The sequence below is a fragment of the Narcine bancroftii genome, chromosome 2 (genome assembly GCF_036971445.1).
Source record: "Narcine bancroftii isolate sNarBan1 chromosome 2, sNarBan1.hap1, whole genome shotgun sequence".
In the NCBI taxonomy this organism is placed as follows: domain Eukaryota; kingdom Metazoa; phylum Chordata; class Chondrichthyes; order Torpediniformes; family Narcinidae; genus Narcine; species Narcine bancroftii.
Genome location: NC_091470.1, coordinates 150,493,825 through 150,509,832, shown reverse-complemented (window position 1 = coordinate 150,509,832; position 16,008 = coordinate 150,493,825). Strand labels below are relative to the sequence as shown.

Sequence of the window (16,008 nt, the reverse complement as noted above, 5' to 3'; positions counted from 1 at the left end):
ATATGCTTTTAATTCATTTTTTGATATTCTGCAGTATTATAACATTTTTACGAGTTAACCTGGTGAGGTTAAAGGGAGCACAGGATTATCTCCACAACTGAGATAGAGAATTCCAGAAATTCTTAATCCTCTGTGAGAAGAAATTTGAAAATGTTCATTGTATGAATGAAAATATCTCAATCTTCAACATTGTCAAACCTCTTGTACGTTCACCCTCATTCTTTTGAAGTAAATTCATGCTCTTGTGACAGGAATCAGCTTGCTGAATGTTCTTTGGACTGGCCCAATTCCTATGGTTTGGGGTTTAAAACTCTGCAGTCCTCCAGGACTGCCGTCATCAACAGCTTAGACAATTGCAACAAAACTTACCCGTTTCTTAACTCCAATCTTTTACACTTATTGTGCCATTTACAGTAAAACCCCTGGGGATTAGTGAATTTTCCGGTTGCTTGAGATTGCAAAGATTGGCAAACTAACAGCAAGGCATGCCAATTTTAAACTTCTGAATTTTTTAACCTATTTATTTTCCACAATTATTTTTGCCAGTTGCAGATAATGGGGATTTTACTGAACTTTTGTAACTACTTGCTACATCTTCATACTAACTTTTTGTGATTCATGCAAATGAACACCGATCCCTCTGTACTTCACCGAGTTCCAGCTTCTTTCCACTTAGATAATTGCCTTTGACTTCTCTTACTGAAATACGTGACCTCACACTTTCCCACATTAAACTCGTTTGCCAAGTCTGCCCACTCACTCATTCCATTTTTATCTTGATGGAGTCATAATATAGCCTCATTGCAACCTGCCTTTCCACCAATGCTGAGTAGTTTACCCTTAACAGTCTTAAGTGGGGAAGGGCAGTTAGCATCATCTTGTTAATGGTGATCACAATACAAGAACTAATAAAAAAAATAACACAAATGTCTCCTCATCTCAAAAAAGGGTCCTAACCCAAAATACTGACAATTTCCATTTCTCTCCATGGATCCTGCCTCATCTGCTGAGTCTCCAGCTTCTCATTGTTTGCCATGGTTTTAAATAATTATTATCTGGCGCTATAGGTAAACGTTACTTCTCAAATACCAGCTCAAGTTAGATGTGCTCCAGGCTGGCACAGACAGCCCTTATTATTAGGGGTGTTATGTAGATTGAACTTGTCAACAAATAGCTCCATTTTTTATTGTGCTGGTGATTTGCTATCATGGCTTTTAAGAGGGACTGAGAAAAGCTGGAAGAAATGAAAAGGATTTGGCAAGTAGGATTAAAGAAAACATCAACGCGTTCTAGTCGTAGATGAAGAGCAGGAGGATAACCAGAGTGAAGGTAAGACCGCTCAGGGATAAAGGGGGAAACATGCCGGGAAGGGGAGGTCCCTAATGAATACTTTGCTCACCAGAGAGAGGGTCCTTAATGAACATCAGGATAGTGTAGAACAGGTGAAGGATTGTAATGTTGGAGTTTCTGAAAAGAACATGACGATAAGATCCTGAGGCAAGGTGGGATATACCAGAGGTTAATACAGCAAGTAATTGCTGGGGCATTGATAATTATCTTTGTGACCCATCCTGGGCACAGGAATGGTAGAAGACTGGAGGATGGCAAATGTTTCATTGTTCAAGAAAGGTAACGGGTAATTAAGGGAACTGTAGATCAGTGAGTCTTACTTCAAATGGTGGGGAGACTAATGTAGAGGAATTTTGGAGCCAGGATTTACAAGCATTTGCTGAAACATAGCCTTATTAAGAAGGAGAGTCAGCATGTCTTTGTGGGGTATGATATGTCCCACAAGCCTCATAGTTTTTCAAGGATGTGACAAAACAAATAGAAGGTAGAGCAGTGGGTGTGGTAGAAATCAGTTAGTATTGTGTTTGGCAAGGTTCCCCATGGTAGGCTAATCCAGAAAATTGAGGCATGGGATCCATAGAAACTTGGTGGAGTGGAATTGATTTGCCCACAGAAGGCAACCTCCGCCTGGAGGTTGGTGACGTGGCATTCTGCAGGGGATCCGTTCCGGGATCCCTGCTCTGAGATTTTTATAAATTACTTGGATGAAGAAGTAGAGGGCTGGGTAAATTTTCAGACGACATGGATATTGGAGGTGCAGAAGGTTGTTGTGGGTTACAACAGGATGTAGAGAGGATGCAGAATTGGGCAGAGAAGTGAAGGTTGAACCTCAATGTGGAAATGTGTGAAGTGATAACTTTGTAGATTAAAGGTTAATGGAAGAATTCTTAGCAGTGTGGAGGAACAGAGGTTACTACAGGTCCAAGTCCATAGATTCCTAAAGTTACTGCACAATTTGACAGGGTGTTTAGGAAGGTGTATGGTATGCTAGCCTTTATTAGTCAGGGGATTGAGTTAAAGAGCTGTGAGTTAATGTTGCAGCTCCATAAAACTCTGGTTAGACCCTACTTAAAGAACATTGCATTCATTTCTGGTCATTGTAGGAAAGATATAGTAGCTTGAGAGAGGATTAAAAAAATTAGGATGCTGTCTGGATTAGAGAATGTCTTCTTCAGAAATTCGGGCTTTTTTCTTTGGAGCGACATAGGAAAAAAGACTGTTTATAGAGGTTATTATGAGAGGCGTAGATAGAGTTGACAGCCAGCACCTTTCTCCCAGGGTGGCAATGGCCAGTATCAGAGGACATCCATTTAAGTGGATGGAAAGAAATTTAGGGAGAATGTCAAAGACAATGCACTGATGCGAGTTGAAGACATTTAAAAGATTCTTAGAAAACCATATGGATGTATGAAAAGTGGAGGTTATGGGTTGTGAGGGAGGGAGGGTCCCTCATGCTGTGGTGGGTGAATGGAAAATAAAAGGTTGAGAACCACTGTATTAGAACAGTATCAGGGAATAGGCCATTTTACATCTGGTCATATGTAATGAGATGAATAGTCTTATGTCAAAAAAACTATTTTGGAAAGGTCAAATATAACAATAGAATTCCATTTACAATTTACTTGTGACATACTCAGGTCTTAAACATGAACTTAAAATTTAAATAAAGGCAGTTACTTGGGAATGATGAGAGCATTAACTTAAGTAGAATGTGAATTAAAATGCGATGGCAAATATTTCATTATTTTCAAAGAAGAATATCTGAGAAATCACTTTGGGAAAAGAGCCCCATTTATGGCTAATTGAAGCTGTAGTGGTATTTGGTGGAAAGCAACAGTTTAGTTTAATTCAATGGATGAAGAAAAGAGAACATGAATTTAATGAGGAATATAAAACCGACCACAAGAGTTTCTGGTGGCGTATAATGAGGAAGAGTGCCAGCAAACAAAAAAAAAATTACGAGAGAAGTGGGATTAGCTTTGGACTTTGTCAATTCAGTGTTTTCTTGGGTTTTTCTGTAAACATCCTTCTTTACTACAAACATCCACGGTCTAATTCTCAAGAGAAATGTAACTGCTTGGCTTCAATTAGCAGCACATTCTGATTCGAGAAAATGGGGAACTATTTATTATCCTTGGGCTGAAGAGCAAAGTGTTGGTGCCCCCTTTGCAATCTAGCAGCTCCTGCAGGAAGGTGCACATCTGCAGTGGTGAGACCTGCTACCTGGAGGGACAAGGCTAAATGCTTTCCTTGTTACAACAATGAAACTTCTCAATCTTTATGACTGTACAGAGATGTCATGCTTTTTAAGATCCCTGTAATCCAGATGGATTTTGCCAGACTTGAAAGAGGGTCTGTGCATGCATGCTGTCTGAGCTACTGAGAGATTTGTCACTTTTGCTTTTTTCTTGTGATGTGATTAATGACTAATATCTAATGAGATTTGTAAATAAAATTACTGATGAAACTGCATAATAAGTGTCCCAAAGTTCAAGATGCACTGGACCACTTTTAATAAATAATTTTTTTAAAATCTTGTATCAATTGTTATGTGTACTAAGTTTTAAACTTTGAGAGTAGCTGTGTGGAAGACAAACATGAGTTGTTTATGGAGGGGAAAATGTTAAATATCAGTGCCAATTACTGCAGATTCCAAGTTTTGGGTTCAACGCATTTCTATACAAACTTATTGGTGAAAATAAGAATTGTATGCAGCCAAACTGAAATATTTGAATCACCATTAAAAAAAAATGCTTTTAATTATACTCTGCCAACATAAAACCCGATTCATCTTAAATCTTACAAAAGTTTATATATTCTCGTACAGGATGAAATAGAGTTGTTTTGACTCATGTTAACTTCCAATAGAAAACACACAAAATTCTAAAACTTAAAAAAAAAAATGCCATAGTTAGATTTAATATTTTCAAAATACACAAATCTATATACTCACTCATCGTCTGGTGTGAGCTGCACAGGTTCGCTTGTAAACTGCGTGTCAAAGTTTTCCAAACCATAATCATCAGTGATCTGTGGCTTAAAGGGAGGTGTCACTTGTTTCTTCTCCAACTGAGGAAAGAAAATTAGAAGTCAGGTGAGAACTCTGCAAAGCTCTGCCGAGACCAGAGTAAAGTGGATCAATTCAAAATAGAGATGACATAGTTTACCCTAAGCTGCACTTACAAATAATGTCAACTTTGTTTTTTCTCTGTTGTGATGAGGTTACAATATTGAAAAAAAGACATATATATATACCAAGCTGTTAGACAGAAAAAGTTCTAAAATCCAGACTGTTCAGGGAATGGGTCAGTTCAGATTCTCAGGCAGTACATCTGTGACACTCAGAACTTGCATGCACGCAAAAGCAGAGTCCAGATTCTCAGGTGATCCAGATTTGTCATCTGGATTTTAGAATTTAAAATCTTTGTTTAAAAAACTCACATTGAGTGAAGTTGACAACTATTGCAAGAATAAAATTCTGCCTCTTGTTTGGAGTTGAAGGTCACAAATGCTGTTTCTCTTCAGTGTTATTCCACCATGCCATCCTTCCAAGGGGCTCCATGTAACAGATGTATCATTGATATGATTAATGGATAGGACGTTGCATTTTTTAAATAAGGTAGGGTGATTGTAGTAAAAACACAGATGCTAGAGGAATTCAGCTGATTTCACCTAGGAGATATTACAGACATTTCGGGCCTGAAATGTAATGCATCTTTACCTCTTTGGATGCTGTGAGACTGGCTGAGTTTAAGATAAACTAGGTTATTTTCTCAGTGAAAATTGGACAATGTATTTACTGTCTTGCTCTATGGAGCTAATGAGAATTAATTCTACTTCGAGCCAAACGAGAGATGAAAAAAGTACCCCAATCCAGTGATATCAAGTGTATCCACTGTGTCAGAGTTTGGAGTCTCATCAGTTAGGTCAGCTACAATGCAAGTTAGAAATTGACAAACTGAGCCCAAAGTGCAAAGATTACCCAGAATGTATGGAATGGAGAGAAGTAATAATCAGATAAAATTCAAGCTTGGATTTTGAAAAATCTGAAGGCTACTGGAGGAATGGACAGAAAAATTATGCATTTACAAATAATTCTAGGAAAAAAAGACTACACATTAATATACAACAATGAATCCCATTTGATGCTGAGGCTGGTTTCCATGGAAGGAGATGCACTGATCTTTTAGAAGAGTAGATTCAGTGCTGCATGCTAGCACCATGTGTAAATGATTTCTTCCATTATCTCTGTGGTCCTCTCCACCACTTACTCAACTATTATGGGCATTAATGAAAAAGCACTCTAAAGGCAAAAGATGCACTCTATGCTCCAACACCCATCAACAAACACAGCAATAATAAGGGAGCAAACAAACAAAAATAATTTCAGGGAGCACTAAGATACTTGATTATTTTCTCCTTTTCCTTCATACTTCACCCCATTTCAAACGTCATCAATAAAACAGTGATCAAATCCTGTTAATGATTCCACAGTTTTGCTTGCCATGATTCTTTCATATTTTACTATAGTGGAAGAGTACTACCCTCCCCTGTGATCAGGCACTGAGAACATCTACAGCCACAGGATTGAACAGCAGCTTCCAGGTCCCACAGAAATATTAGTACCCACTGTTGCTGAAAAAAGGAGAAATTGGCAATTTTCTGATCATCTGGCATTCTTGGGGCTCTGGTGGTGTCAGACCAGCCGATTTCCCACACTGGCCTGTCTGCCCTTGCTCTCTTCCATTGCAAGAGTGAGGCCAAATACAAGATGGAAGAACGACCTGGGTGGTCTACAACCCAACAGCATCAACACTGAGTTCTCCAATTTCAGTTAACCCACTCCTCCTCTGTTCCTTCCCCCTCTCCTCCCGATTCACCTGGGTCCTCTCACACACACCCCTTTCTTTTCAACCCCTGCCCTCTGCAGTCTCCCATTACCTAGTTCCTTTCTCTTCTCCCTCCTGGTTCCAATCTGCCTGTCACCACTGGGTTCCCAATGCTCTCCCTCTGCTGTTTCTCTCTCCCCACTATCCCTTCCTTAACTGGTTCCACGAACACCTTTTTGTATCAAATTCCATAACCTGGCAATTCCATTGTCATCTCTTTTTATCGCCTCCCATCTAGTTCTATCTGTCACTTGTCAACTCCCACCTCTCCCTTTACAATCTGTCCTGATGCAAAGTCTCAACTTGAAATGTTGCTGGACTCTTTCACATCACAGACTGCTTGACCTGCTGAATAAACCTTCCAGTTTATTTTTTACTCCAGAATCCAGCCTCTGCAGTCCAGTATCTCTGTTATACCTTTTATGCAGTTAAAAACATGGCTTCTAGGATTATTTCCAAGTGAAGAACTGGTGATATCTATTTCCTGTCTTTTATGTCAGATGAATGTCACTCATACAAGATAAATACATAACTGCCACTTCTGAGCTTTCTATTTCTCCACTAACCTCTGCATATCTTATTCACCATCACATTTTTGTGAATGTAAGTAGGACTGCATCCAAACCCAGCACTGAACATATCACAATTTCACATCATGTTTGGCCCCAGTTAAGAGTTTAAAAACAAACTCTACCAATCCTTTGATTTTAATAGAAACCATGCATAATGTAAAAATTAAGTAAAAATTTGTTTTATGTTGATAAAATATCTCACAGCATAAAACGCAACATGGTGCAGCCACAGTCAAGAATGAAGCTATCAGATTTCTCACAAACACCACGCTGGGAATGCAGATCACACAGTTAGGTCTAATGGCTGGTGTTAAATACGATGGTATCAACACATTACAAGGAGGGTAAAGTGAGTGAAACTATCAAATGCATTTCTGGAGGATTACAGTGTGACAACCCTTTAACAATTCTTGACTATTTTCAGTCATTTTGTTTCGATGCAGTTTCATCAGAACGTTGACTTGAAACACTTAACTCTCCACGTGTCTGATCTGATGAGCATTTCCAGCATTTTATTTTTATTCCAGATTTCCAACAATTGTAGGAGATTAACTGTGTGGTTCAGTACGACAATAACACAATCTAACGACACCATGGTAGTGGGTTGTTTAAAAGGAGAGAGATTGAAAATTTGGCTGAATAGAGTACTAACAACAACCTTGCACTCAATGTCACCAAAACCAAGGAGGTGATTGTGGACTTTGTGGGGTGGGGGGGAAACCAGAGGCAAGCGATCAGTGAGGGATAAGAGGTGAAGAAGGTAAGCAAATTTAAATTCCTGGTAGTCACGATTTCAGCGGACCATTCCTGGAACCAGCATGTGGTTGTCATCGTGAAGAAAGCATGTCAGCACCTTGATCTCCTCAGGGGTTTGCGGAGGTTTGGTATGGCATCGAATACCTTGGCAAACTTCTACAGATGTGTAGTGAAAAGTGTGTTGACTGGCTGAATCGCGGCCTGATATGGGGGCACCAATAACTGAGCAGAAAGCCCTGCAAAAGGTAGTGGACAAAGCCCAGTACACCACACCCAGTACTCCCTAGGATTGAGAAACTACATGGATCACTGCCATGGGAGAGCAGTAGCAATCATCAAGGATCCAACCCAACAGGGCACACTCTATTCTCACTTCTGCCATCAGGAAAGAAGTATAAATGCAGCAAGACTCGTACCACCAGTTCACGAACAGCTGCTAACCCTCTACCATCAGACTCCTCAACCACAAATTGAATCAGGAACTTTAAGAATCCTTAATTTGCACATTATTTATTATTGAATACTATTTATTTCTGAATTGCATGGTTGTTTACACTTCCTTCTTATTTACATTTCTCTCTTTTGTATACATATTTTGAGTACCGTTTTTTTGCAATACTGACAAGTAAAAATTCTGCCTGGCCAGCAGTAAAAAAAAAATCGCACAGTTGTATGTGATGTCATTTATGTACTGACAATAAATCTGAGCTTTGAATATTGCTTCTGGATAATTTCAGCAAAAGATTTATTCATGGAGTTTTTGGTGATTGGAGCTGAAATGGAGAGCAAAATATTTAGCACATTGCTTATCTGTTACTCTTTGAGCAGTTATTGTTCTATTAATTACTCATGTGACATCACAGTCTTTAAGAACATAATAGCAGAAAATACAAGAATTTAAACACAAAGCACCTGCCCTTGACACAATTAAATAGAATCAGAAAATTCAAGGCCAGAACTGAAGAACCATGAAAATTTAGACCTACAATGTTAAAACTCTAGTGGTCATCTAGAAATCCATCCATGTCCTATCCTCATCGATCATTTTTATCACCTCCTCAAAAGGATCTCATTTGTGAGACAGAACCTACCCTGCATAAAGCCATACTGACTATCCTGATGCCAGTAAATCCTACTCCAAACAACATCCCTACTATTGACGCAAGGCCTATAATTTCCTGGATTATCCCTTTTGCCCTTCTTGAACCTAGGGACACTGCATTGGCTACTTTCTAGTCTTCTGAGACTTTGCCTGTGGCTCAATAGCTAACAATGATCTCTGTCAAAGACCCAGCTCATCTCAGCACTTGCTCCCTTCATTATCCTGGGACAGGTCCTGGGGATATATCCAACTCATTGGTGTTCAAGAGACTCAATAATATCAACATACCATCCCCTGATCTCTCCATCCATCATCCATGTTTCTCTCCTCACTGATATAAAGTGTCCAAGACCTCCTGCAATTCCTGTCTTCATGTACAAATTCCCTCTTTTATTCTTGTGGACCCTACCCATTTCTCCCTCATATAAAATGTCAATCCAATCCTATTAGGATATTTCATGGGCTTTTCAGCTTCCTTCATTTCTTATTTTAATTCTTTTCCTGCTTCCTTTATATGCTTATGGTTCCTATCTGATTTCACCTGACTGATCCTTTTTTATTTCTGACTAAACTTTCAATATCCCGCGTCAAGATTCCTGAACCTCACCATCCTTATCGTTCATCTTTGCAGGAACGTTGTGGCCGTGAATTCTAACTAGCGGGCTTTCAAAGGTACTGGTCCATATCTTTCTCAGAGGACTCAGCATATTGTTTTCCCTACTCTCCCACTGATGTACCAGCTCTTAGATTTCACGATTTGCTTCACTGAGTGGATTCCATTGTTTTTAATTTCTTCTTTGGCTTGGCTTCGCGGACGAAGATTTATGGAGGGGGTAAAAGTCCACGTCAGCTGCAGGCTCGTTTGTGGCTGACAAGTCCGATGCGGGACAGGCAGACACGGTTGCAGCGGCTGCAGGGGAAAATTGGTTGGTTGGGGTTGGGTGTTGGGTTTTTCCTTTTGTCAGTGAGGTGGGATCTGCGGTCTTCTTCAAAGGAGGTTGCTGCCCGCCAAACTGTGAGGTGCCAAGATGCACGGTTTGAGGCGACACATCAAATAAAGCACACCCTAGATGCCTTTAACTCAATACATTTCAGTTTGTATTCGCAGCAGCGTTCCCACCATTGACTGCATTTAAAGTGCAGATCTACTTTATTTTCTCATGGTTCATAGTCTTCTTGTGGTCAGCTTCTGGTCAATAACTAAGGAAGAATGGTCTAACGATGAATATAAATGGGATTCTGTGGCACCAGAACACTGGCATCTATAATATGTTCAGAGAGCTGAGGAAGCAAAGCAGGAGGAGTATAAGGGGGACCAAAATAAATGCAATTGTCATACATTTTTTGAGTCACCTCGGTTACTTGCTAACCCCACTCACACATTCAACTTGACGGGCTCACTTGAAAACTGTGCAGGATCACACCTAACTCCCAGTCCTTGAGGGCATTCTCAAGCTTCCAATCTCACAACTTCACTGATTTATTCTTGCATTTGAACAAACCAGCAAGGCCCCACAATAAAGAATGCCACTACCAGGAATTTTACAATCTGAAATTATTTGCATTGCATAAATAGGCTCACCTTTTTTTTTGTAATTAATTTATTTTTGAATTTAGTTCTAAAGGGGTTGATGGATGCATCAATGATGTTCACCTTAAATCTCTAGATTCTAGAAAAGAGGAATAAAATGGTTCAGTTGGAAGCCTGTTATTTAAGAATGGATGGAAATGGAAAGTAGAGTACCAAAGATAATGGAGCCTGACATCCTTCAAAAACAAATAAAATTAGGCAGAGATGATATTATCTTATGGAAGAAAAATCATATATGACAATAACATTCGAAATTCTTCATCTTTGCATGAAAATAACAACCTTTTTCATCTGGAGAGCTCCAAAATATTTTGCTACCAAATGGGATTACTTTAGAAAGACAAGCATTATTATAACAGCAGGCTGAAATTCTTTTGGGTACTGCTTGGGTTTTGAAGACGGAGAAATTTTATTGCTTAATGTACAGAAAATGCAAATTATGTGTGAATTGGATAGTTCACAAAATCAACCCAACAGTTTCAGGCTTGAAATAACATTTAATGAGCAGGACATAATGGAATCATGTTATTCATCATGCAGTGATTGTTTGGAGAGTTGCACTGAAACTGGGTCTTGTTTTTCTTGGAAACATCATGGGGCACTCAAAGGGAACCAGTGCCTAGAAATTTGGTCACATAATTTTTTTAAGCATTATGCAATTGAACACCAACTTTTCCTGAAGTAAAATATGGTAATAATCATTTTTAGCTGCTTATAATTTTTACTTATACTGTTACAGTGTTCTGTGTTGTGCATTGGCCTATGTGTTGTTTGGTTTTATGTTAAAAAGTGACAGTTTGCCTTAGAGAGCCAAAGTGAAGGTGGACTGCTGAGAAAGTGGGAGACGGAGTGAGCATGTGCAGAAAATGATCTTAAAAATTCCTGGACTTGGATGATAAACCACCACTAGGTGGTGCTGTGGAGTGGAAGAAGGCCCAGAGCAGGAGTCATGGTCTGGAGAACAGTTTAGAATGTTGGGCATTTTAAAAGGGATGAACATTCCGAAGGCAGCCAGAAGGATCCGGACCAAGCCAGTGGTTCCTCTCTCTGCAAGCAACACAAGAAGACAACTTTAAATTTTGTGCTCTCTCTCTCTCTCAAAGATCTTTTGGCTTCAGTTTACCAAACAAACTGAATTTTGTTTATGATCTTTGCTTCAGTTGAGATTGAAATTTTGTGAGTCTTGTGTGTTTTGTGTTTGTTTTATGACTATGTTTTTCTGTGGGCTGGTTGGAAATATAACTTAGACTTTAATTACATATGTTATATTTAGGCTAGGGAATTTATTAGTTTTACACTGTTATAGAAATTTACATAGTAACCAGTGGGCATTGTTATAAAAGGGGTGGATTTTGAATTAAAGTTTGAAAGTGATTTTTTGTTAATAAAGTAATTGTTCACCTTTACTCCTGTGTGATATGCCTTCTTTGTTGTTGCTGGTTTGATCTTGTAACAATACACACCTGATATGAATTTCACACCACCACCACCACCACTATCCTGGATGATATCATTCCTTCCGAAAAACTGCCAGCATTGTTCCAGGAAAAACCATCATTAAGACACTGCCAGGACAACCAGCTCTTCACAAGTGTCGCAGTGGATGGAGATAATGTTCAGGCAAATCTAAACGTTTACTCCCACCATCTCTTTACAGATTATATCCTCAATTTACCACAAAGACTTCCCAGGATAATATCCTAATTTCAACCCACTGATCTATCCCACAGTTTTACAATCTTATAACCTACAGCAAAATTCCTGGTATCCGGCACCTATAGGGATTGGTAGATCCCAGATTTTCCAGTTGCCTGATATTGCACATTGCATGATTGGTAAATAACGGCAAAGAACGCCAATTTTAAAACCATATTTTTTACCTAGTTATTTTCTGGTTGCTTGAGGCTGCCGTTTGCTTGAATTCCAGATAACGGGGGTTTTACTGTTTTAATCCTGCTCCTGAACTAGAGGTTCCACACTCGTCTCATGCTAGTATAATCAAGGCTTAATATGACAGTAAGTTCCTTGAAACATTGGCCACAATCTTGCTTATGAATCCTCACTCTTGGCCATTTTCTTTGGTTGTCTACTGGACCCTCTGCATTGCAGTCCTCTCCCTGCTTGACTTGGCTTGGGTTCAGAATAATGAATTTTTAGTAGCACCACTGGTCTTGGGCAATACTGAAATGTTCAACTTAATCTACTCATTGGTGTAATCCTACATTTACACTCTTTGGCCCACGTTCATAGCACTTCAAATCACTTCAAAAGATGAGGCCACTTTTCACTGATATATTGGTAGGGCCTTAGTCCCATTCCTGCATTCATCATCTCTTCACTGTGGGCATTTCTATGGTGGCCCCACCTAGTACATAAAATGGAATTATGGCTAACTAGAGGCAAACGTGGGAAGTTTGTGCCCATGGATCCTACTCTCAGCAGCCATAATCCAATCTCATATTCACTGATGGGGAATCTATCAAGGGTATGATTTTTAGGTCAACATTGACAGAGATTCATTACTTTCCACAGGCTAAACACGGATGGGCTAAAAATTTTCTAGAATCTGGATCATCTTGGATGTTCTTCTTCTGAAACAATTCATTATGTGAGATAAGGTTGTCAGCAAGGTCAGCATTTATTGCCCAAACCAAATTGTTTTTTAAACATTGTGTGAGCTCTTACTTGAGGGCTGGAGAGTTTCTGCAGTTGGTGAGGGAGTTCCAACAATAATGAAAGAATAATTCTAGGTTTCCACTTTGAGATGAACAAAGTTGGAGGGGGATCTGCACATGGTGGGTCCTCCCATGCATTAGTGCCTTTTGTCATTCCTGGAGGTAGAGGTCACAGGCTAGGAGGTGCTGGAGAAGAAGCCTGAATGCAATGCATCTTGCAGCTGGTGACATCACAATCACTCTGTGTTGGCAGTAGGGGAAATAAATAGGGTGGTACAGTCGGCGTAGCTGTTAGCGCAACACCTTTACAGCACCAGTGATGGGGACCGGGTGCTGTCTATAATGAGTTTGTACCTCCTCCCTGTGTCTGCGTGGGTTTTCCCTGGGGGCTCAGGTTTCCTCCCACCGTTCGAAAGATACCGGGGGTGTAGGTTCATTGGGTGTAAATTGGGTGGCACGGACTCATGGGCCGAAATAGCCTGTTATTGTACTGGATGTCTAAATTTAAAATAAATGGTGGATGAGGAACCCAACAAGCACTAATACACAAATGTGCTAACGGTTTTTATATACCTCTTTAAGGTCACCCCTCAGCCTTGTACACTCCAGGGAACAAAGACTAGTCTATCCAATCTCTCCCTATTACTCCAAGCCTCCAGTCCCAGCAACATCCTGGTGAATCTCTTCTGCACCTCTCGCAACTTATTGATATCTTCCTATAGGCAGGTGACTAGAGCTGCACATCATACTGCAAGTATAGTCTCATCAACGCATTGCGCAGCTATATCAGGATGTAAGGAGGGCAGAGGTAAGGAGAGGAGAGGATGTGGGAAGGAGCAATGCCTTTGCATACATGTATTTCAGATCAGAGAGGATCTGGGTATGCTAAATGTAATTGTGTACATTTAAATTAGTGTAGCCTGCACTGATCTGTTTCTTAAATTATATGTTATTTTTTCTAATGGAATACATTTATTCATTTCTACATACCATTGTTGTATTCTCAAATTATCTTCCAATTTCCAGGTTGACATAATACATTTTTTTGCTACAGCTAGAGCTATCTTAACAAATCTACTCTATCAAAGGCCTTCTCTGCGTCTAAAGCAACTGCTACTGTTGGCGCTTTACTCCCTTCTACTGCATGAATTAAGTTAATAAATTTACAAATATTGTCTGTTGTCTGTCTTTTTTTAATAAATCCAGTTTGGTCTAGATTTACCATTTTAGGTACATAATCTGCTAATCTGTTTGCTAATAGTTTAGCTATTATCTTATAATCTGTGTTAAGTAATGATATTGGTCTATATGACGCTGGTGCGCGTGGATTTTTCCCTTGTTTTGGTATTACTGTAATGCTGTTTTACATGAATCTGGTAAGCTTTGTGTTTTGTCAATCTGGTCGATTACTTCCAGGAGGGGGGGAATTAATAAATCTTTAAATGTTTTATAGAATTCTATTGGGAATCCATCCTCTCCTGGTGTTTTATTATTTGGTAGTTTTTTTATTATCTCTTGTATTTCTACTATTTCAAATGGTTCTGTTAATTTATTTTGTTCCTCTATTTGTAATTTTGGTAGTTCAATTTTAGTTAAAAATTCATCTATTTTGCCTTCTTTCCCTTTGTTTTCAGTTTGGTATAATTGTTCATAGAATTCTCTAAAGTTTTCATTAATCTCCGTTGGATTAGATGTGATTTGTTTGTCTTTTTTCCTTGATGCCAATACCATTTTCTTAGCTTGTTCTGTCTTAAGCTGCCATGCTAGAATTTTATGCGTTTTTTCCCCATGTTCATAATATTTCTGTTTTGTCTTCATTATGTTCTTCTCCTCCTTATATGTTTGTAGTGTTTCATATTTTATTTTTTTATCTGCCAATTCTCTTCTTTTAGTTGTATCTTCCTTCATTGCTAATTCTTTTTCTATATTTACTATTTCCCTTTCCAACTGCTCTGTTTCCTGATTGTAGTCCTTCTTCATCTTGGTTACATAATTTATTATTTGCCCTCTAATGAACACTTTCATTGCATCCCATAGTATAAACTTATCTTTCAATGAATTCTCTAAAATCCTGCCTTTTAAGTTACCAGAGGGAAGTAACTTTGAATATGTGATTACAGATACAATGACAATCAAAAGATTTATAACAAATATGTATATTAAACTGCAAGAAAAGGAGAATGAGGAAACAAATGGTAAAACTAAACAAAAATGGGAACAAGATTTAAATATAAAGATAAAAAAGGAAACATGGGAGAAGTTATGCTCTGGAACGATGAGAAATACAATAAATACGAGGATACGTATGATACAATATAACTGGATACACAGGCTATACATTACACCTCAAAAATTAAATAAATGGTACCCAACAGTATCTGACAGATGTTTTCGTTGTAAAAAAGAAATGGGAACAACAATTCATGCAATCTGGACATGTGAGAAAGTAGAAAAATTTTGGGAAGATCTAGACCCGATCTCCATCTATACATTCTTGGAGTGATGTCCTCTAACTCTATTGTCAATATCAAGGGTGAATGGTCCGATAATATTCTAGCTTTATATTCTGTTTTTCTTACTCTATCTTGCATACGAGCTGATAACAGAAATAGGTCTATTCTTGAGTATGTTTTATGTCTACCCGAATAATATGAATATTCCTTTTCCTTTGGGTGTTGTTTACTCCATATATCCAAAAGTTGCATTTCTTGCATCGATTTAATTATAAATTTGGTTACTTTGTTCTTTCTGTTAATTTTTTTCCCAGTTTTGTCCATATTTGAATCCAAATTAAGGTTGAAATCCCCTCCTATTAATATGTTCCCTTGCGTATCTGCTATCTTCAAAAAAATATCTTGCATAAACTTTTGATCTTCTTCATTAGGTGAATATACATTGAGTAGATTCCAAAACATCGAATATATCTTACATTTTATCATTACATATCTCCCTGCTGGATCTATTATTTCTTCTTCTATTTTAATTGGTATATTTTTACTGATTAATATAGCTACTCTTCTTGCTTTTGAATTATACGACGCTGCTGTTATATGTCCTACCCAATCTCTCTTTA

At 38.6% G+C, this 16,008-nt stretch overlaps 1 protein-coding gene across 10 annotated transcripts in view; it reads right to left on the bottom strand.

The window, feature by feature from the left end:
- prkcz (protein kinase C, zeta) overlaps nt 1–16,008 on the bottom strand; it is a 279,023-nt gene that overhangs the window by 7,032 nt on the left and 255,983 nt on the right. For 6 of the 10 annotated variants that reach the window (XM_069918552.1, XM_069918551.1, XM_069918549.1 and 3 more), the window contains one exon: nt 4,304–4,419. In XM_069918552.1, the coding sequence (XP_069774653.1) occupies nt 4,304–4,419 (116 nt within the window). Of the gene's footprint in view, nt 1–4,303; nt 4,420–10,251; nt 10,340–16,008 lie in introns of those variants that run through there. The other 4 variants (XR_011351707.1, XR_011351704.1, XR_011351705.1 and 1 more) reach the window with 4 other exon arrangements.